This window comes from Astyanax mexicanus, chromosome 19, assembly GCF_023375975.1.
Source record: "Astyanax mexicanus isolate ESR-SI-001 chromosome 19, AstMex3_surface, whole genome shotgun sequence".
In the NCBI taxonomy this organism is placed as follows: domain Eukaryota; kingdom Metazoa; phylum Chordata; class Actinopteri; order Characiformes; family Acestrorhamphidae; genus Astyanax; species Astyanax mexicanus.
The window spans coordinates 36,321,585-36,343,836 of record NC_064426.1 but is presented as its reverse complement, the minus strand read 5'-3'; the positions used below and the strand labels follow the sequence as shown (position 1 = coordinate 36,343,836).

At 38.9% G+C, this 22,252-nt stretch overlaps 1 protein-coding gene across 1 annotated transcript in view; it reads left to right on the top strand.

Annotated features, from left to right (window-relative positions):
• Nucleotides 1-22,252, top strand: part of itga2b (integrin, alpha 2b) — a 54,223-nt gene that overhangs the window by 26,339 nt on the left and 5,632 nt on the right. Inside the window, exons 17-27 of the mRNA XM_022665070.2 lie at nt 2,183-2,334; nt 5,587-5,691; nt 5,795-5,862; nt 9,020-9,167; nt 11,009-11,101; nt 11,234-11,313; nt 11,483-11,563; nt 12,378-12,483; nt 13,532-13,681; nt 15,253-15,378; nt 17,993-18,109. Coding sequence (XP_022520791.2) covers nt 2,183-2,334; nt 5,587-5,691; nt 5,795-5,862; nt 9,020-9,167; nt 11,009-11,101; nt 11,234-11,313; nt 11,483-11,563; nt 12,378-12,483; nt 13,532-13,681; nt 15,253-15,378; nt 17,993-18,109 — 1,226 coding nt within the window. The remainder of the gene's footprint in view (nt 1-2,182; nt 2,335-5,586; nt 5,692-5,794; nt 5,863-9,019; nt 9,168-11,008; nt 11,102-11,233; nt 11,314-11,482; nt 11,564-12,377; nt 12,484-13,531; nt 13,682-15,252; nt 15,379-17,992; nt 18,110-22,252) is intronic.

The following is a 22,252-nucleotide window of genomic DNA, read 5'->3' as shown; positions in this document are numbered from 1 at the left end:
ACCATTTTTTCAAATTGTGATGTTGTTTCAAAACCATGCTGATAAAGGAGTAGCTTCCTGCACATATATGCTTCAACTTATGTTGTTAATCTGAAATGGCAGCAAATATTGCAGGAACATTGGTGATATCATATATCATATATATGGCCTATATTAAGTTTAGGCCAAATGAAATTTAATATACAGGGATTTTCCTATATAATGAATGTTTTCAAGCAGTTAATGAAGAAAACGTGTAAAAATCTGTATAATTAACTGTAGATAAAGTTAAACCTGACTGTGTTATAAAAGTAGAGGGTTAGGGAATATTATATGCTGTATGTGCTGATGAGTGTGCAGTGTAGAGGCAGGCGATGAATAACAGGTGTCAGTAATTAGTAATCTGCTGACGCTGATTGCTGACAGAAGGGCATCTGTGAGGAAGTGTTAACACCTACATGCTGCATTATTTAAAAGTGTAATATCTGTAGTGCTAGACTCATCAAAAAGGTGCATAAAGGTCTGTGATTCTTTTATAGTTCACACTGCGGGTATGAAGAGTTTATATAAGTTCAATACGTTTATTGGGGAATAAACTGCACAGTTTGAAGGATGCTCGAGTATCTAGGCATCCTTTTATGCCTGCTTGTGGCAAGATCCAGAGCCCTATTTTAGCGATCTATTTAGCAGTTGGATTTATGGCGTGTTAGTGTGTCTTTGGCAGTGTTGGGTACGTTACTTTGAAAAAGTAATTAGTTATAGTTACTATAGTTATTTCTCCAAAAAATTAACTGAGTTACTAACTGAGTTACTTCACTATAAAAGTAACTAGTTACCAGTAAAAGTTACTATTGTGTTACTCGCTCCGTTATTATTATTATTATTATTATTATTATTATTATTATTGAATGTTGTATATTTCCATTTTCTCAACTTTTAAAAATAACAGTAGCATTGGATCCTGCGCTTTTCATTTTTTCTACTGAGAGCACTTCTAACAATGGTGTCCTTTTATGTAAAAGAATGTTATTTGACGTTTTATAGAGATTTTAGGCAGAAGTTAATATAAACGTTAGACGTCAGGACATGTGGTCTTACTGGGGTCGTCCTGTGAACTACAAATTAACAGAAGTCAGGTTAGATCAGTGTTTCTCAACCCAGTTCTTACATATTCTACTGCATATTCCCACTGTTCTGCATATTCTACAGCTTTCTCTGCTTTAAATGTATTATAAACACCTAATAAAGTAAGTGGTGGTATGATGAGTCTAGGCTCCATAGGGGGCAAAGGGATTTTAACAGGTAAACTCACTAAAGGATTGTTTATTAGCTGATCAGTTGGATCACAAAGTTGGAACACAATTTTATTGCAGAGATCAGGGTTACGAAACTGCTTTAAACTACCAACATAAAGTATTGTACTAAATTCTGGCTATACTCTACTCATTTACTTGTTACTAAAAAAAAGTTTTTTTTTTATTTCAACGCCGTTACTCCCATCACTGGGCTTCGGTATAATGAAGGTGCAAAAAATACACCTTGTGCTGCTCGAAACGCAACACAAAATGCATGAACTAATTCTCTTAATTAATAATGGATGTGTTTTGGGCGTAATGTGAAATACACCAATCAGTGTGCCAGTTGTCATTCCCTTTAAGAGGCAGGTGAGCTCTGACTTTGGCACGTTGTTATCTTAATAGCGTGGTGCTTTTGCTCATCTCAGTGGAAAAAATGACCAGCATGTTCACGCTATGAAGGTTTACGCCAGCAGCTTATTTAAGGGAACAGCAATTATGTTTTATTTTTTATTCTGTTTATGGTTGAGTTAGAAGTTGGGCTTGTGCTCCGCAGCACATCCCTGTGTGAGTGTAAATGACAAAAAAATGTATTTTGATATAAAATCCCTAATATAATGTTGAATCATCCAGTTAAAGTTGTTCTACTGTTCATTAAACTGTTCATTATCCTCATAGTGATAAAGTCCTTTTAAAAAAAGTGCTGGAGGCCAAAACAATTGTCTGTTCACTCACATACTGATGTGAATAAATGTCATTATTTACAGCTTTGATGCAATGCCAGTATTTAGACTAAAAATAATTAAAACGAAAGTCAAGTGTGCCCTTAGTAAATATTTATGTGAAAACCTTGGACATCACTGTTACCCTTATTATATATAGCTGATTTTCGTTTTTCATTCCTCCAGTGCTGAACATGGAGATACAGCTGGATAAGCTGAAGCCGACTATGGCCAGAAGGACCCTGCTGATGGAGGGTCATCAGCCACACAGCCAGTTCCAGCTCTCTCTTAACAGAGATACAGGAGAGGTCTGCAAGAACCTCACTGCTTACTTAGTGGTAGGTTTCTTACATTCACTGCTGAATCTGAGACTTAGTCCAGTGTTAAACTGAGCTAATGGCATTGCCATGTGGGTCAGCCAGACCTGACTCTTCCTCTATAATATACTAATTTTCTTTTAAAACAATAGAAGTGGATGCGCAACAAGGTGCCTGGCAACAAATTTAGTGATCAAAAAAAGTAAAAAAAAAAAAAAAATAAAATAATAATAAAAAAAACATAACACTAATTGACTGGAAAATTTTCAATTTATTTGACATACAAAAAAGAATGCATTTTACCACTCAGGCCTTCATCAGGGTTACAAAACATGAGAGCACTCCAAGTACTGAAGGTCACATAATCAACCAATCAGAGACTGACAGGTAAATCCCACAAAAGAAAAGGGCCTTCTGAAATTCAGAAACACAGTTAGTCATCAATTTTATTAAGAAAAGTCTTTTGTTCAAGAACACAGAGGAAAAAACACAGCCAAACTGACTACCCAAACACCCATTTCCACAAATTCCCTAAAGAAACTCTTTTATCGTAAAATCCTCATTTATACCTTCAAGAAATAAACTTTTCAGATAAAAAAATCTAAAAGGCTTCCTCTGTGGAATTGAGCAGTCAAGCTTTCATTGGTTGATTATGTGACTTTCAGTACTTTCAGGAGGGTTCTCATTGGTTGTTTTGTAATCATGTGTGTTTTAAAAGCTGGGATGTTATTACCTTTTGTCTTTTGACCCTGATAAAAGTGCGTTGGAAATGCGTTGGTTATTTTTTTATATCTCTAATAAATCTGAAATTTTCCAGTTTTAACTAAAATTACATTTTTTTGTTTTTAGTTTGTTTGTTTTCCTTAAATGCCGTGGCAGTTTACTGCAGAATTTTGTATATTGGATTGTGTGCCACATCTGGTTATTGACTGCACCTGAAGAGCTTAAATCGCAAAAATAAAGGGAACAAAATAGAAGTTAGCTAGCTAACTCACACACCATAAGCCAAAAAAACCCCCACAAATTTAAGAGAAATCATTCAGTCACCTACCAAAGTGGTATAGTGTGATTTTTTAAAGCTTTTATTTTTGCCATAAATAAAGAAATCTTAGCCATTAAAAAAGGGTATACATACTGTACTGTATGTACGCCTTTAGCAGTAACTAGCAAACTATAAACACAAACAGTACATGAAATGTTTATAAGTAAATGTAACCATCATTTACTTGATTATATAATATAATACATGCCATAATGTGTGAGCTAGAAGGATAGAAACATCCTGACCACAGTAGCCAACCCGCATGTACATAAATGCAATCAAATCCTCACAGCAATGCTCCAAAATGGTCCAGTAGAAAGTTTTTCTTGGACAGTAAGGACAGTTACCCCAGACTAAACGTTTGTCCATATAGTATTTGTACAGTATATGTTCATTGGTACAGCATTGCACCATGTATTGCTCCTCCCCCACAGTGTTAGTGCTGAGTAACCCTGATAAAACAGGATGTAGGCTGCTAGTGATAACAGCATTAGTGTGGTTTTCAGTAGCTAATGCTTTAATCCTTCACTAAAATGATAAGTTTTCTGGCTTCTTTAGATAAAAGCTTGTTTGGCCATTGGGTAAACACAGAATTTTAACTGTTTGAGCATTTGATGAGTGAATATGTATTGTATATGAAGCCAATCAATATTTTCTATTAATATTTCTCAAACTACAAACTGATTTGGGCCTGGTTTACACTGTAAAAAATGTAAAACAGCCCCAATTATACAGTGGTGTGAAAAAGTATTTGCCTAGTACATTTTGTTTTTGCTTTTTTTCATATAGATATTTTTTTCTGATTATCAAACAACTTTAATATCAGATACAAATAAAACCTGAGTAAATACAAAAATCACTTTTAAAATGATGATTTCATGTATTTAGAGAAAAAAAACTATCCAAACCAACCTAGACTTTTGTGAAAAAATGTTAAAAATGAACTTAATTAAGCACACTTTTTAGACAGCTGATTTCAATTTCACTATCCAAAACAAAGCCTGATTACAGCCAGACCTGTAGAATCAAGAAATCACTTACAAAAGAACCTTTCTGACAACATGAAGCAGCTAAAACATCTCAAAAAGCAGCACATCATACCGTGATCCGAAGAAATTCAAGTGAAAATCACAGTGCAATTATTCACAAATGGAGATAAAATGGAATAGTGGTGAACCTTTCCAGGAGTGACTGAACTACTAAATTACTCCAAAAGGGCATGGACAACTTATCTAGGAGGTCAGAAAAAAAAACAGAACAACATTTAAAGAACTGCAGGTCTCAGTTGCCTGTTTCTACAGCAGGACGAAACAGACTTTATTAAAGATTGCAAAAAGTAGTTTCCGAAGAGATATTAGATGTCTGAGGTAAAAAGGGATCATTCATGCTAATCTAGCTAGATCTAAGCTAGGTGCTACTGGATTTAAAAATAACTCTTAAGACCTGCATAACACTACAGAACAAGTCATATTTGTGTAACATCCTGTAATATTAGTTTACCACCTCAGTCCACATGCTTCTCTCCCTTTCAGTCCTGGATCTGTATCTCGGTTTGTCAACACATTCAGATGAATTATTAGCTCAGAATGCGCAAAAGGCCTGCACTAATTCCCTTAATTAATCATGAGTGTGTTTTGGGCATAAGGTGAAATAAACCAATCAGTGTGCCAGTTGTCATTTCCTTTAAGAGGCAGGTGCGCTCTGACTTTGGCTCGTTCGTATCTTAACGGCGCAGCGCTTTTGTTTGTCATCAGAGGATACTGACATTTTATTTTTATTTTATTCTTTATTTTGTTTATTGTGCATGTAAAAGTTGAATTTGCGTGGGGAAGCATGCTTATTTGTGTGTTACGAGTAGGGATGTACACGCGGTAAGATTGGATTGGGTGGCTGACTTTTGACTGTTGTCAGGGTTTTAATCAGTCAGTGGTGCATATGTATTTCCCGCCTCCAAGATAGAAACACGCCAGATATTTACCTGAACACACCTCACTTCCAGACCACCATGCACATTAGTGTAGATATATTCAAAAACTCGTTCAAAGAAGTTATTTTAATGGAGTGGTCTCAAGGTGAGAAAATTGACTGTTAACGGGGTGCATAATAGTAATGAGCATAGCAACGCGCCGTGCTCAGGGTGTATGATAGGGTCCTAATTATTTTATATTGCTGCTTTAATTTGCTTTAAGATGTTTTTATAAGAATAATAATGTCTCTTGTTTCAATCTGAGGCGGAGTTCAAGGATAAACTGAGCTTAATCCTCATCTCACTCAACTACAGTCTGGCGAACTCCAGCGGGGCTATGCTGCACGGGCAGAGTGGCATAGTGGGCCAGGTGAGAAACACTGGTCTAATGTGACACATTTTTATTTTTTTATTTTTTTGTCAGCTTTATAAAGCAATACATATAATAATTTCTTCACTCTCACTATTTATAGACACAGATTATTCTAGACTGTGGTGAAGACAATGTGTGCATTCCTGACTTGAAGTTGGCTGCCGAGGCGTGAGTATTAAAGCTTCTTTTTTTTCTTTGGAGAAACGTTTGGCCACTGTATAAAATGTATATAATAATAAAGTTGCAAAATCTCATAGACCCATCATCTTATAATGTCATCTTCTTGAACCAAATCTCATTTAAAACCTACTGATAAGGCAAAATAGAAAAATGTTTTGTGGTCAGATTAAATAAAATTTGGCATTTGGCCCAGAGAATATTTAGTTATTTCTAAATGGTCTTCACATATGGCTTCTCCTTCCTCTCTGCATAATACAACTTTAACCTACATTTGTACAGGGGTTGGACAATGAAACTGAAACACCTGGTTTTAGACCACAATAATTTATTGTGGTGACGGACAGTCCTGGTGTAAACAGGAGAGTTGAGGTGCACACTGAATTCTGCTGTGATTTGAGCAGCAGTGGTTTTATGTTTTTTGGATACAATCCGGATTAGCACCTGAACATCCCTTTCAGACAGCTTCCTCTTACAGCGTCCACAGTTAATCCTGTTGGATGTGGTTGGTCCTTCTTGGTGGTACGCTGACATTACCCTGGATACCGTGGCTCTTGATACATCACAAAGACTTGCTGTCTTGTTCACAGATGCGCCAGCAAGACGTGCACCAACAATTTGTCCTCTTTTGAACTCTGGTATGTCACCCATAATGTTGTGTGCATTGCAATATTTAGAGCAGAACTGTGCTCTTACCCTGCTAATTGAACCTTCACACTCTGCTCTTACTGGTGCAATAATGTGCAATTAATGAAGATTGGACACCAGGCTGCTCCAATATAGCCATGAAACTGAGAAATTAGTTTCTCAGTCCAACCCCTGTAGATTGCATAGTGAACTATAGTGAACATAGTGTTCACAGACAAAGATTGCTGGAAGTGTTTCTAAGCCCATGCAGTGTTTTCCAGTGCTGAATCAGTACAGTAAATTTTCCCCAAATATACACAGCCAATTACACAACCCACTCAATAGGACTCCGCCTATCACTAGTGATGTCCCAACACCAGGAGGGTGAAGACTAGCTCATGCCTCCTTCAACACATGTGAAGCCAGCCACCGCATCTTCGTAGCATCACAGCACACTCAGAGGAAAACGCAGCGACGCGGTTCCGATATATCAGCTCACAGATGCCTCGTGCTGCAGATATCACCCTTTGGAGTGATATGGGGAGAGAGCCCCATTTACTGTACCCACCCAGAGAAAGCAACTGTGCAATTGTGCTTTCTCAGGGCTTTGGCAGCCGATGGCAAGCTGCATGAACAGGATTCAAATCGGCAATCTCCTAAATAGTAGCAGCGCTTTAGACTGATGGACCACTCGGGATCCATGCATAGTACAGCCTGTTTTTAATGAGGGCCCAAAGAGCACCAGGATCCAATTCTGATCAATTCGTCAAACTAAATGCGTTTCTGAATGAGGTTGACATATGGCTTCTTCTTCTTCTTCTTCTTCTTCTTCTTCTTCTTCTTCTTCTTCTTGCTTGATACAGATTTAACCATACACTGTATATAGCTGGACAGAGCATCGTCTCTCAAAAGTGAAGCCACCACAGGTCGGGCGCCCCCTGCTGTTCAGCTGCAGAAAGCTGTGTAACTCCACCCATCCCCATAGGTTTCAATGGCAAAACAGACAACTTTCAATCACGTTTTTTTCTAATATACTGTAATTCTACCTCCATTATTTAAATGTAACAGCTAGTGTAACCTCTGCTTATATTGTTAAATTTTTATATCCCCACAGAATTCGGTTTTTAAAACTCTATTCAAAAAAGGTGTGGTTATGGTAAAAGAGCTGGTTACGGGCGGGACCAATAACAGACCAGTCTGTGACCGCGAGGCAGCCCTCAGGGGCGGGGATATTTAAATGAGTAGGCTGTCTCTCCACAGTCTTTCTCCCTCCTCTGGTCTCTACTGTGCAGAATCAGGTGGCAGGATCGCCAACATGGAGGAAGATTTTGGCTTCATTTTCATTGAATGTATGGGAACGGAGACACAGCGTCCATCTTTTTTTACAGTCTCTGGATTTAACTTTCATTAGTGGGATTACACAGTAATATGTGTTCACAGACACTAATTTATGAAAGTGTTCCTGAACCCATGCACTGATTCCCAGTGGAGAATTATACCTGTTTTAATGCAGTTCTGCCTGAGGGCCCGAAGATCACAAGTATCCAATTCTCACTGTCGGCTTGTCCCTTGTGCAGAGGGAATTCTCCAGATTCTCTGTATATGGTGGGATACCCAAATCTTATAAAATTGCATTGAGGAACCTTTCTGAGTAACATTTTTGGACACGTTTTTGCAGATTGGTGAACTTCTACCCAATTTTGCTTCTTATATATAAAAAATCTCTTTTTATTTATTTTTTTTATTTTACTGCTCTTTTTATATGCAGTCATGGTTATTTTTTGGCCCGAAATTGTGCATCCCAATTTTTTAGATGCGCTGCTTCCACCAAGTTTTCAGTTTAAAATGTGCCAATATGCCATCAAGCCGCTGGCACCCAGAGGGAGCAACATTGGCCTTGCTCCCTCCGGGTGGGTAGATGGCGCTCTCTCCGCACATCACTCCTAGGGTGATGTCTGCAGCACAGGGCGTCTGTGAGCTGATGTATCAGAACCGAGTCGCTGCACTTTCCTCCAAGCGCGCTGTGATGCTTCTCGGCAATGCTGCATCAGCAGCAGTTCGAAAAGAAGTGGTGGCTGACTTCACATGTATCGGAGGAATCATGTGTTGGTCTTCACCCTCCTGGTGTATTGGGGCATTACTAGTGACAGGGGGAGTCCTAATAAAAAAAACAATAATAAGAAAAATGTGCCAATATGGTTCTATGAGATTTGCAAATGATTGCATTCTGTTTTTAATTACATTTAAATACATTTACACAGTATTCTGCCTTTTTTGGTATTGGAGTTCTATTAAAAATGTCTTTATTATTTAACGTGTTCTTTTTCAAAACCTCTAATAACATAAAAGTCAGTTTGTACAAAATGATAAACCCTTTCACTCTCAAGCACTGCAGCCCTATTTCATGTCTCATCTAAGTCAGTATGCTAACCTGAACAATATGACACCCTGCGTTAGTGACAGACTGTTCTGTACTTTTTTTTTTTTTTTTTTTTTTTTTTCTGCTGTGTTCAATCTACAGAGACAGACAGCCTCTCCTAATTGGAGATGAAAACCCGGCTCTCCTCATCGTTAAGGCGGAGAATCGGGGGGAAGGGGCGTATGAGACAGAGCTGCATGTGCGTCTGCCACCCAGAACACACTATCAATCTGTGCTGAGTAACAAGGAGGTGAGGGCCTCATCATCACTTGCTTACAAAATTCTCAGAAATTAGTTTATTTACTCTTATTACTGAGTTTGTGGAAACTCCTTCTAATGAATGCTTTCAGATACTTTGATAAACCAATAAGGATTGATCTTATTTTCTGTAGGAACTCATGAAATGAACAGAATGTATCATCATATGCAGTATTAATGTTTGTTTAATGTGAGTTTAAGTTCTGTCAGCTCTTGTCAGCAAAGCGGTCCCATTTCCACACCCTGGCTTGTCAGGTATAGAACACAAGAGCAGGCAAACAGTTTGCTGTGGCCAACAGGAATATAGCAATAAAGTATAGAACATTTGGTTCCAATTAAGTTCATAAATGTGATTGTAAGCATGCCTTGGGCCTGGTTTACAACCTTGTCAAAAGCATCTAAGCAATTACTGCATTATTCTATAGTTAATCCTTGCTGGATGGTGTGAAATAATGACAGATCTGTTCTCGGCACAGTTTGACTTCTAGCAGCGGTGCTTGGGATTCACGGTTTCTTAATTGTTAAAGGGGCGTGGGGGGGGGGTGGGCACAGCAGTGCTCGCAATGGGGGTGAAGGAGAAGTTTACCATATTTTTCCCACTATAAGGTGCACTTTTGATCCTTTCATTTTCCCAAATATCATCAGTTCACCTTATAATCCAGTGCGCCTTATGTTTATACCAGTCGGATATTAAGGAGCAGTAAGGCCACTTTGCTGAAGTACAGCATTATACAGTAGTTTCAGTTTAGTTCTCTACCAGTATTAGCATTAGCCGCTAACTGTGCTAAGTGCTAGCTCTTCAGAGGTGAGTATTATCTGCCTGTAGCCTGCTGGCTAGGGTTGCCACCTGTCCTGTAAAATATAAAACATCCTGTATTGAACCAATATGTGAAGTTATGTGTTCTTTATTTCCATAAATGTCCATATATATAATATATGTATGTATATATATATACGTATATTTGTAAATACCTATTTATTTGGTGGGCGTCCCTTATTTTTATTTCTGAAAGGTGGCAACCCAAGGAGCAGCATTAGCATTAATCGCTAACTGCACTAAACGCTAGCTCTTTCGCCCTTCAGAGGTGAGTATTATCAGCCTGTAGCCTGCTGCTAACCCCAGCTAGCAATGCTGGAGCAGTATTAGCATTAACAGCTAACTGCACTAAGCGTTAGCTCTTTCACCCTTCATAGGTGAGCATTATCAGCCTGTAGCCTGCTGCTAACCCTGGCTAGCACTGCTGGAGCAGCATTAGCATTACCCACTAACCACGCCCTAGCGCTAGCTCATTTGCCGCTCAGAGATGAGTATTATCGGCCTGTAGTCTGTGTGATTACCGTGTTAAAACAAGCTACATGGGCTGCACTGCTAGCTAATATCGCTAATATCGCCCTGACTTCCTGGAACACTTAGAGTTCCTCAGTGTAGCACTGACAGGTGGCGCTGTCAGGTAACCTTTTGACCAGTGCTAGCGGTTAGCTGCTAATGAGAATATTGCTGCACCCAGCCAGATACATGCCAAGATGCATAACACTGTGATTAAAAACCAGGGTTATTCAACCAAATATTGATTTCTGATTTCTAAACATTATGAACATCAACTTTTATTTTTCATTTTCTGTAAATAAATGCTCTAAATTACAATATTTTTATTTGGAATTTGGGAGAAATGTTGTCTGTAGTTCATAGAATAAATCAACAATGTTCATTTTACTCAAACATAAACCTATAAATAGCTAAATTAGAGAAACTAATTCAGAAACAGAAGTGGTCTCTTAATTTTTTCCAGAGCTGTACCTTTATGGTTTGTTTTCCTCCTTTTCCTTTTGCAGGGCTTCACTCGGCTACTGTGTGCTCCAAAAAAGGACAACGGGTCAGTTATCGTGGTGTGTGACTTGGGCAACCCAATGAAGGCTGGCCAGAAGGTAAAAAACGAATATTTATATATGAATTTATGAATTTACTCAGTGTTTTTATATGCTTTCCTTTTTGGTCACTTTGTCTGAATTTCTGGAACTTTCTGTCAATACTCTTCTTCGTCTTTGAACTTCTTTTAGCTCCAGGCAGGTCTATTCTTCAGCATGGGTGGGCTGGACGAGGTCGAGACCCATGTGTCCTTCCATTTACAAATTAAAAGGCAAGAACTTCCTTTTATCCGCCACAGCGCTTTGATGGTGGATAGCATATTAGAATTCAGTTTGTTTGCACAGCGTCCACTTTCAAATGTATTTTATTCTGACTTGAATGAACCAGCACTGCTTTGAACGTCTGTCCTTCTCCTCCTCCTCCTCCTACAATGTCTGCAGTAAGAACAGTAAGAACCCAGACAGCAACCCAGTGGAAGTTCGGATTAATGTGCAGGCTGTGGCTTCTCTGGAGATGCGTGGGTGAGTGAGTTTAACTGGGTCTTTTCTTTAACAGCTTTTTGATTTGAACCTGCTGCTGTGACACCAGGAGGCTGGAGGTGGTAGAACGTGAATCATAAGTAACATTTTAAGGCTGTTTATGGGAAAGACAATCATAAAGCCAAGAAGAAACCACATAAAGTCGGAGATAATAGGCCATACTTTTACAACAGGAACAGACTAATATGGGATTTACAGCTCTAGAAAAAAATAAGAGACCACTTCAGTTTCTGAATCAGTTTCTCTGATTTTGCTATGTATAAGTAAATGTTTGAGTAAAATGAACATTGTTGTTTTATTCTATAAACTATGGACAACCTTCTTCCAAATTCCAAATAAAAATATTGTCATTTAGAGCATTTATTTGCAGAAAATGAGAAATGGCTGAAATAACAAAAAAGAAGAATGCAGAGGAAAGAAAACAAGTTCATATTTATAAAGTTTTAAAAGTTCAGAAATCAATATTTGGTAGAATAACCCTGGATTTAAAATCACAGTTTTCATACATCTTGGCATGTTCTCCTCCACCAGTCTTACATACTGCTTTTGGATAACTGTATGCCACTCCTGGTGCAAAAAAATGTGATGCCTGAATTTCGCCTATATTTTTACTGCATCTCATTTCATAATAATGTAATATAAGGTTTTTTTAAACTTGTTGCTATAAGTATCCATTATTTAGCAGCTGAACGCTACATACACCATTTGCAATAAGTGAAAACTGTTTAAATTTGATTTCTATTTTAGAATAGTATTTGTATTTTAGAACAGTAATAGTATTTGGTTTTTATTTTAGAGTGTCTTCTCCCACTGAATGCGTCCTCCCCATCGCCAAATGGGAGCCGAAGCCTTTTCCACAGGATCTGGAGGATGTGGGTCCACTCATAGAGCATGTGTATGAGGTATCACCACACCTTCCACACAGTCCAACATACAATACATGTGTTAATACCAGGGTTCATACACTTTTTAACCACTAAATTCCCATGATTTTTTCATGATTTTCCATTCTTTAAGGCAAAACATCAGTGAAGACATGGACAATAAAACCAAAAGTCAACTAAAGCTATGATCGAAATGGATTATAGTAGGTCTACAATGAAACAGACTCAATATTTGATAATAAAATGTGTGTCAGCTTCTGAGAGCTCCATTGTTTAGGGTTAAATTACTGAATTAACTCTAAGCTGATTTATTTATTTGTAAGCTCAAAATAAATTTTCTCCATCAATAAACGGAAACACAAAGATTTGTAGACCAAATTTTTATGACTTTTCCAAAACTTATCCAGGCCTGGAAATAGCTATTTTCAAATTCCATGACCTTTTCAGTTATAATAATAATGCTAGGTTTTAACTATTCATTAAGCATTATTTACTAGATTCTATATATAAGTTCTATATGTATGTAGGCTGCATCAATACATTTTTATTACTCAATTACTCAGTAAACTTGTGTACAGACATTTACGGTATTTATGGCATTTTATGGCATTTGCGCAAGTGGGGGTTCTTCTTCAGCTTGCCATCAGCTGCCAGAGCCCTGACAGAGCACAATATGACTTGCTCTGTCGTGGTGGGTAGATGGCGCTCTCTCTCCCTACATCACTCAAAAGGGTGATGTCGATCAGCACAAGGCTGCGTCTGTGAGCTGATGTATTGGAACCAAATTGCTGCGCTTTCCAAAAAGAGGCGGTGTTGGACTTCACATGTGTTGGAGGCGTGTGCCAGTCCTCCTTTTGTTGTGGCATCACCTGTGATAGGCGATATATATCTGAGTAGCAGCTGAATGGGTGACCTACTGTAGCTATATTGGCAGAAATATGAGTAATATGATAACACCTGGGAAAAAATACCATTTATTATGCTGTAGTGTCTCTCATGATTTGTTTCGAGCTCTTAACTTCTTACACTGTCGTTTATCCTGGTTCCTCTTCTCTTCTGCTTTCAGTTAAGGAACAAAGGGCCCAGTCCAGTGAATGCCAGACTGCAGCTGCATTTCCCAGTACAGCAGAACGGATCCTACCTGCTCTATGTGTTTACCAGCGCATCCGAGGAGCTGCTCTCCTGCAGCACCAACTACAGCATCGATCCACGCGGGGTAAGAGAGAGACACCTACTGGCTGAAGCCTTCTATTACCTGCTGTACAGCACAATTTTAAACTCTAATCCTAAACAATAGTGTATATTTACAATGTTTTTTTTTTATAAATATGAATAAAATGTCTTATCTCAACCATAACACAAAATACAGAGAAAATCTTCTTTTGCTGTACACTGATGACATTAGGGTTTCAGGTTTTAGAATCTATTGTTTTCTGATATTCTCCTGATCTAAATATCATAGCAACTTAAAATGTGGCAAAAAAAAAATGTGGTGTTGATTCACTGTGTTTTATTATCAAGTCTAAAGTCAGTACAGTTTTGTTTTCCCACAAAATCTTACAGCACTTCATGCTTCTTCCCTCTGCTACTGACAACTTTTAAGGAGATGCAGATTTTATTTTCCAGCAGGAATTGGCACACTGCCCACACTGCCAAAAGTATCAATTGGGTCTTATATAACTTTAAAATTTTCTGAGACACTGATTTTGCATTGAGTTTTCATTGGCTGTAAGCCATATAATCATCAACAATAAAAGAAATAAATGTTTAAAATAGATTATAGATCTGTGTGTAATACACTTATACAAGAGTTGGTACCACCTTAAAAAAAGTCTACCTTTATAAAGGGTTTTTAAATGGTTTACAATTAGTTTATTAATGGTTAGTAATTAGGTTGTAAATCCCTTAAATATCATTAATAATCAGTTATAACACATACGTAGAAAGGGCAACAATGACCTGAAATACGATAAAGCCTGGAGAAAAATACCATTCATTATCCAAAGGGGATGTCAATCAGCACAAGTTGAGTGGGGCAGGAGAGCTTCTCCCGAGAGGGACTAGAGAGCCACAGGTCCCGTAGACACAGCCGAGAACTCTGGAATCCCTAACTTTTCCTCACCTGTTGGATTTTCCTTTTATTTTCACCTTTTTATTTTAATTACATTTTTAATCATCTTTTTACTTAATTTGTGATGTACCCAAAAAAACTCACAACATCACAATTCGAACATTAGATCAATAATCTTTCAATCAATAATTGAAAGATTATTGATCTACTGTTCGAATTCTGATGTATCTGGCGTGATACGTCATAAAGAAGAAAAGGAGATCCGGTCCAAAAATTGTAGTTCCGTCAGATTTTATTCAAAGAATCTTCTGAGCAAAACAGTTTTTTTGGATACATCAAAAATGAGTAAAAAGATGATTAAAAATGAATTTAAATTAAAAAGGTGAAATATTCTCACACCTGTTGTTTGCCAAATAGTGAACCCACAGCCATCTATATTGTTGCTCTTTCTACGTATGTGTTATAACTGATTATTAATGATTTTAAGGCATTTACAACCTAATTAGTAAACATTAATAAACTAATTGTGAACCATTTATAAACCCTTTATAAAGGTAGTCTTATTTTAAAGTGGTACCCAAGAGTTTAACATTTGAACTGAATTACTGATATAAAGTAACTTTTCAGTGATATTCAAATTTTTGAGATTCACTAGTGCAGTGTGGATTTTTTAACTCTGTTAAAGCGTCTTTTACTGTTTCTGATCTGATCCATAGTTAGTGAAGACAGAGTCCACGAACATTACTGAGGACATTATTCACCATCTCAACAAACGGGACGTCCAGCGGCAGCAGGAAGAGGGAGACCAGCCTGTTCAGCAGCACAGAGAGACTGTCCACGTGGTAAGAAGCTATGGCATTTCCATCCAGCTCCAGCTTCTAAAACAGTGTAGAGATAATACTTTAAGTAAGTAGGTAAGTAAGTAAGTAAATCCCTAGAGTATGTATTAGAGTGTACATAATATTATTGTAGTGTGCAAGGGCATGTGAACATATTGCTATTGGCAATTTATATCCATGATCTTTAATTTTTACTATTTATCATCTTAATTATGAATTATTATCTTTGTGTTGGTGAAAGGTTGTATATAAATTAAGCTTATTGTTATTATCATTATTTTTTTATTATAAGCATTTAGTTTCTACTTTCATTGTGTAGCAGCTTTGGCCTACTAACTTAGTAACTTTATAAGCTGTAATTACACATCTACAACAGAAGAGGGGGCTAGACTATAAAACTTCATGATTGCCTGACTCCATCCCTGGTAGTATCTTGACCAGATTGCAGATTTGCCCATAAATACATTAAATACAGTGGTTGAACAATGAAACTGAAACACCTGTCATTTTAGTGTGGGAGGTTTCATCAAGGCTAAATTGGAGCAGCCTGGTGTTCAATCTTCATTAATTGCACATTATTGCACCAGTAAGAGCAGAGTGTGAATGTTGAATTAGCAGGGTAAGAGCACAGTTTTGCTCAAAATATTGCAATGCACACAACATTACGGGTGACATACCAGAGTTCAAAAGAGGACAAATTGTTGGTGCACGTCTTGCTGGAGCATCTGTGACCAAGACAGCAAGTCTTTGTGATCAAGTATCAAGAGCCACGGTATCCAGGGTAATGTCAGCATACCACCAAGAAGGACCAACCACATCCAACAGGATTAACTGTGGACGCTGTAAGAGGAAGCTGTCTGAAAGGGATGTTCGGGTGCTAACCCGGATTGTATCCAGGAAACATAAAACCACGGCTGATCAAATCACGGCAGAATTCAATGTGCACCTCAACCCTCCTGTTTCCACCAGAACTGTCCGTCACCACAATAAATTATTGTGGTCTAAAACCAGGTGTTTCAGTTTCATTGTCCAACCCCTGTATCCCATCTACAGTAAAATACAGCTGTTCATTTTACCATAAGTGTTGTCCTCCAAACCTTTAGTTTCATTTATTATGTGTACATAATATTATTGTAGTGTGCAAGGACATGTGAACATATTGCTATATAGGCAGTTTTCATCCATTAACTTCAATTTTTATAATTTATCATCTTTATTATTTTTCCCCCAATTTGTATTTTTTTGGGTTGGTGAAAGGTTGTATATCAATTAAACTTTTAAATTATTATTATTATTATTATTATTATTATTATTATTATTATTATTATTATTATTATTATTATAGCAGTTTCCTGATTATCTGTAATTACACATCTTCACCCAAAGAGGGGGCTAGAGTATAAAACTTCATGATCCCCAGACTCCATCCCTGTTAGTATCTTGACCAGATTGCAGATTTGCATATGAAGACATTAAATATAACATCTATAATAATTTATAGTTTTGTGTATAATGTTTATAAAGGCTGTCATTTATTTGACTTTAACATGTTAAATAAAAAAACTGTTAATTCAGAAGCAACATTTGAATTCAAATGCATCTTTTTTTTTTATTATTATTATTATTATTATTATTATTATTATTATTATTATTATTATTATTATTATTATTATTATTTAGTTTCTGCTCCCAGTGTGTAGCAGCTTCCTGACTATCTGTAATGACACATCTGCACCAAAAGAGGGGACTAGAGTATAACACTTCATGATTGCAAGACTCTTCTTCTATCTTGACCAGATTGTAGATTTGCATATAAATACATTAAATATATATATACCTGTAGCCTGTATATGGAAAAGGCAAATTTAAAGGGGCTAATGGCATTTTTCATCTTTCATTACTTTTTTTTGTACTAAGTTGTTTTGAAACCAGTACTTTTACACTTGAGTAAACGTTGATGGTTAAACTTATAAATAAATGTTTTAAACCCTAGTATCTATACTTCTACCTGACTACTGAATAGGAATATTTTTAACCCCACCTTTGGATGAGGGTGGTGATTATCCAATATCCTACACTCTAAGAAAAATAAGTACAGATTTTTACTTGTCGCTGGGGCTGTATCTTATATTGAGGTACAAAAATATATGTTTTTTTGTAACCATGGTTTTTGTGCCAGTAAAGGTTATAAAGATTATAAATATTATCATCACCTGAATATGGTTAAAAACTTGATGATCCAAAATTGGCTTTCAAATAAAAAATGTGCAATTAATATATATATATTGTTTATTAGTAAAATTATACAGAATACTGAATGTACCTTTTGGCCGAATAAATGGTACAAATTTGTACTTTGTACTTCAGAGGGAACAAATCTGACCCTGTAAAGACCAATATTGTACCTTTGAGGGTACAATTATGAAGAGTGTACCTTTGAGTACAAAAAAGTACTCATATCGTACCTCTGTTTTTTAGAGTGTACCTCACTGATGCCCTTGTCATTAAATGTTCCTGTGTATCCAACAAAAGCAGATTAAATTATTTTAATAACCTTGATTTTAGATGAAGCAGTGAATGAAGATCTGTTCCAACAATCTTACCCCCATATGTACAGAACTGCTCTGATGGAGAGTCGTGCGTGGTGTTTAGCTGTGAGGCTAACGGGCTGCAGAGAGACGGCAGAGCGATAGTGAGGGTGGCGGCTCGGCTGTGGGTCAACACCTTCTTACAGGTGAGAAACGGACTGCTGACAGTTTACTCTGAACCCCCTATGTCCCAGGGACGTAATGAGGGTGTGTGTATTAGGGCTCTAAACCCACTATAAACACAGAGTTTAAATTAATTACACAAAAGAACCTCTTAAAAGAAAAAGGACCCTGGATTTTACCCAGAGAGTTTTAATCCACAAAGGGATCTAATTACCATACACAATCATGCCCTTAATGTCACCAATAAACACCACACACTCCAAATAACCCCTGGAACTAGCCTAGCTCAATTGTTAGACTAAATGGTTCAGTATGGGAGGGAATATAGTATATACCAGTGAAATAACCCGAAGGAGACAACAAAATAAGAAAAACAAACTTTATTATAATTGTTCTCCTTAAATATAAACCCAGCTAAAATCATGCATGTTGTAGAATAAAATAGATATAGCCTTAGCTTAAGACCTTAGGCTGGAACAACAGTTCAAACAAAAAAAAAAGAAAACAATAAGCAAAATACTCAAAACAATTATAAGTGTCCCAGTCTCTAAGTTGACCAGCTCCCAGGCAGGCGGAACCCACTCTTCAGTCCACAGGCGTCCACGCACGGCTCTAACAGGACACAGAAAAGGCTGAACAGTAACCAGTTTCCTTTGGGCTAATCAGCTTCAATCATAGCATAGCAAGGATTAATAAAACTAAGCTGAACTTATACCAGTCACCGAGTAATACTCCTCATAAAAGCAGCTCTGCAGCCACATACACTGAATTTAACAATGCTGTTTGTACTCACACCGCTCTGGGCACGGTCTCAACCGTACCCAGAACTTTCAGCAGCTCGCCCTCAGTGTATGGCTCGACCCGACGCGCTCACAATGGCCGCCGTCGTATGCTCCGTCTCCAGCAGCCCCCAGGTCCGCTGCAGATGCCCACTTTAGTCCGCACTCCGGCTCGTTCTCCCACGGCGTCCTCACCACGCGGCACGCCGAGTTCACCGTTGCCGCTGCTGCTTCTGGGCCTGCGCACTCCCGACTCGCGCTGCCTTCACGAGCTCCGCTGCCTGCCCGGGTGCTGTCACTGATTTTTTTCTTCCCCCAATAAAAGTCCACCCTTTTAAAATAAGAGTCCAGACATTCCGCGCCCTCCCGCTGCTCTGATTGGCAAAAAAAAAAAAATCAATAATTAATTGCAAGGGCAGTTTCAGCTGTTCAGGTAATTAGATGGTCTTAAGGAAGTCCGTGATAAACAAACCCAAAACACAGCACATGAATCACAGCAAATAAACAAAATCCAAAATAAACCACAATCCCAGCAAATAACAGAATTCAAAATAAATTACACAGCAATACCACATAATACACACTTATAATATAAATTAATTATATCAAATAAACTCTTTTTTTTTTTCACCCATCTAACACCCCCCCATGCTAAAACATAAGCAGTCCCTGCTGTAACTAAGAAAAGTCCCGATATCGAGCAGGCAATTGGCCGAAATTAACACGAGTGGAACGCCGTATAGGAATAGCGTCGGTCCCTTCTGCTGGTACAATTGGGGTTGCAGTCCAAACACTATATGGAACAAACCCATCTTCCACCTCTGGTTCCCTACTCTCATACTGGTTCTGTAAAGGGCTATGGGGCTCAGCTACACAAAGCTTTAAAGCATTTCTATGGAGCGTCTTCTCTGGTCCTCCCTGCTCAGGCCTCACCTTATACACTACCCCAGTACCCCCAACCAACTCAACCACCACATATGGCATGGGGTCCCACCAACCACACAACTTTCCTCGCCCCTGTCTATTCCTATCTCTTACCCAGACCCTCTGACCTGGAAGAAAAGGGGTGGCCTTAGCGGTACGGTCATACTGCTTCTTAGACTGACTGGCCACACCATCCATCCTTTGTTTAGCCACACCATATGCCCACTTTAGTTTCTGGTGATGGTCCTGTACCCACCCACTCCAACTTTTTCTTGACTGTCGCTCTTCTACACCCAAACTCATATCTACCGGGGTACGTACCACTCTGCCAAACATCAAATAAGATGGTGTAAACCCAGTTGCACTATGGACAGTGTTATTATACGCTTGCAGCAACTCAGGGAGAAATGCTGGCCACCTATCCTGTTTCTCTACCTCTAAGGTACGCAGCATATGGAGTAAAGTCTGATTCATACGCTCCACTCTGCCATTCCCAGCAGGGTGATATGAAGTAGTCCTACTACGGGTTATACCATAAACCTCACATAGCTGTTGGAACAAGGCTGACTCGAAATTAGGACCTCTATCTGAATGGAACCTAAGGGGACACCCAAACGTCTGGATTACATGTGACCATAACGCCTTCACAGTGGTCTGTGCTGTTTGGTCTCTAGTCGGAATTGCCCATGCATAACGAGTAAACATGTCTATAGCGACTAAGATATTCTGGTAAGTATCGTTAGACCTACCCAAGGACAAAAAGTCTAACGCTAGCACCTCTAGAGGGAAGGACACGTTAATAGGGTGTAGTGGGGCCTTAGGATCCCCCTTACCTTTCTGCAGGCCACAAGAGACGCACCCGGAATGGAACCCTCTCACCTTCTCCTCCATTTGGGGCCAATAAAAGTGGTTCCGTATGCGGAGCAGTGTCTTCTCTACTCCTGCATGACCTGTCGCCTCGTGGTAACGCTCCCAGACCTCTTTCTGCCACCGTTTCGGACAAACAATCTGTAAATGGGGCTCATTAGTACATGGATCAAGGATCAGTCTATGTAGAAGTCCATCCTTACTCTGAAACCTGGACCTCTGCCGCAACAACTGCTGCACCGTCCTTGGCAAAGCCCTCCTCTCAGTGACCTTGGGGAAAATTCCCGCATCCACATACCTCTTCACAGTACAGATTTCCTCATCTTGTTCTTGAGCTTGTTGCCAGTCCACACCTCCTATGGCCATGTCTTGTTCGGCTGTGACTTCCTGCAACTCAGCAGTCACCACATTTGCACCTGGGGGGACTCTTACACAAGGGAATCTAGACAAGGCATCAGCATTCAAATTTTCACGACCAGCCCGGTACTTCACTTCGAAGTCAAAATTAGCCAATTGAGCTACCCACCTTTGCTCAGTTGCTCCCAATTTGGCGGACTGCAAATGGGCCACCGGATTATTATCAGTCATCACCATGAACTTAGAACCCATCAGATAATCCCGAAATTTCTCAGTGACAGCCCACTTCAGGGCCAACAGCTCCAATTTGAACGAACTGTAGTTCGCATCATTCTTTTCGCTCGGATGAAGGCTCCGACTGGCATATGCAATGACACGTTCACGTCCATCCTGCATTTGGGATAGCACCGCGCCCAACCCTTGGCTGCTGGCGTCAGTATACACAATAAAAGGAGCGGAAAAATCAGCATAGGCTAAAATAGGAGCTTGGAGAAGGCACGACTTCAAACATTCAAATGCATTCTGACATTCAGGTGTCCAATTTATCCCACGGTGGGAACTTTTCCTATTTACTGGTACCCCAACTAGCAGGGAGTTCAGAGGCCGTGCTAGTTTAGCAAATCCGTCAATGAAACGTCTATAATAGCCAGCCAGTCCCAGGAAGGCTCTCACCTCACGGATGGTTGTGGGAGTAGCCCATTCTTGGACAGCAGCCACTTTCTCTGGATCAGGGTGCACGCCTTGCTTGTTTACAACATGTCCCAGGAATTTAACTTGCCTCCGAAACAATTTACACTTATCAGATCTTAATTTCAATCCATAGCGACTAAGGCGCTCAAAAACTTGTTCGAGGTGCTGTACATGTAGAGAAAAATCAGCAGAATGAATAATTATATCGTCTAAATAAACAAACAAAAATTCTGCTACCTGTCCCCTCAAGCAATGCTGCATCAATCTCTGGAAAGTTGCAGGGGCATTGCATAATCCAAACGGCATTCGTCGGAAATGGTATAATCCTAGGGGCGTGGCAAATGCAGTCTTTGGCTGATCATCAGGATGTACACCAACCTGCCAGTAGCCGCTGGCCAAATCAAGGGTGGTAAACCACTCTGCTTGGGTCAAGGTGGTTAAGGTTTCTTCGATCCTAGGGAGAGGGAAAGCATCTTTATGAGTCACAGCGTTTAACTTCCGATAATCTACACAAAACCTCCAACTTCCATCTTTCTTACGGACCATGAC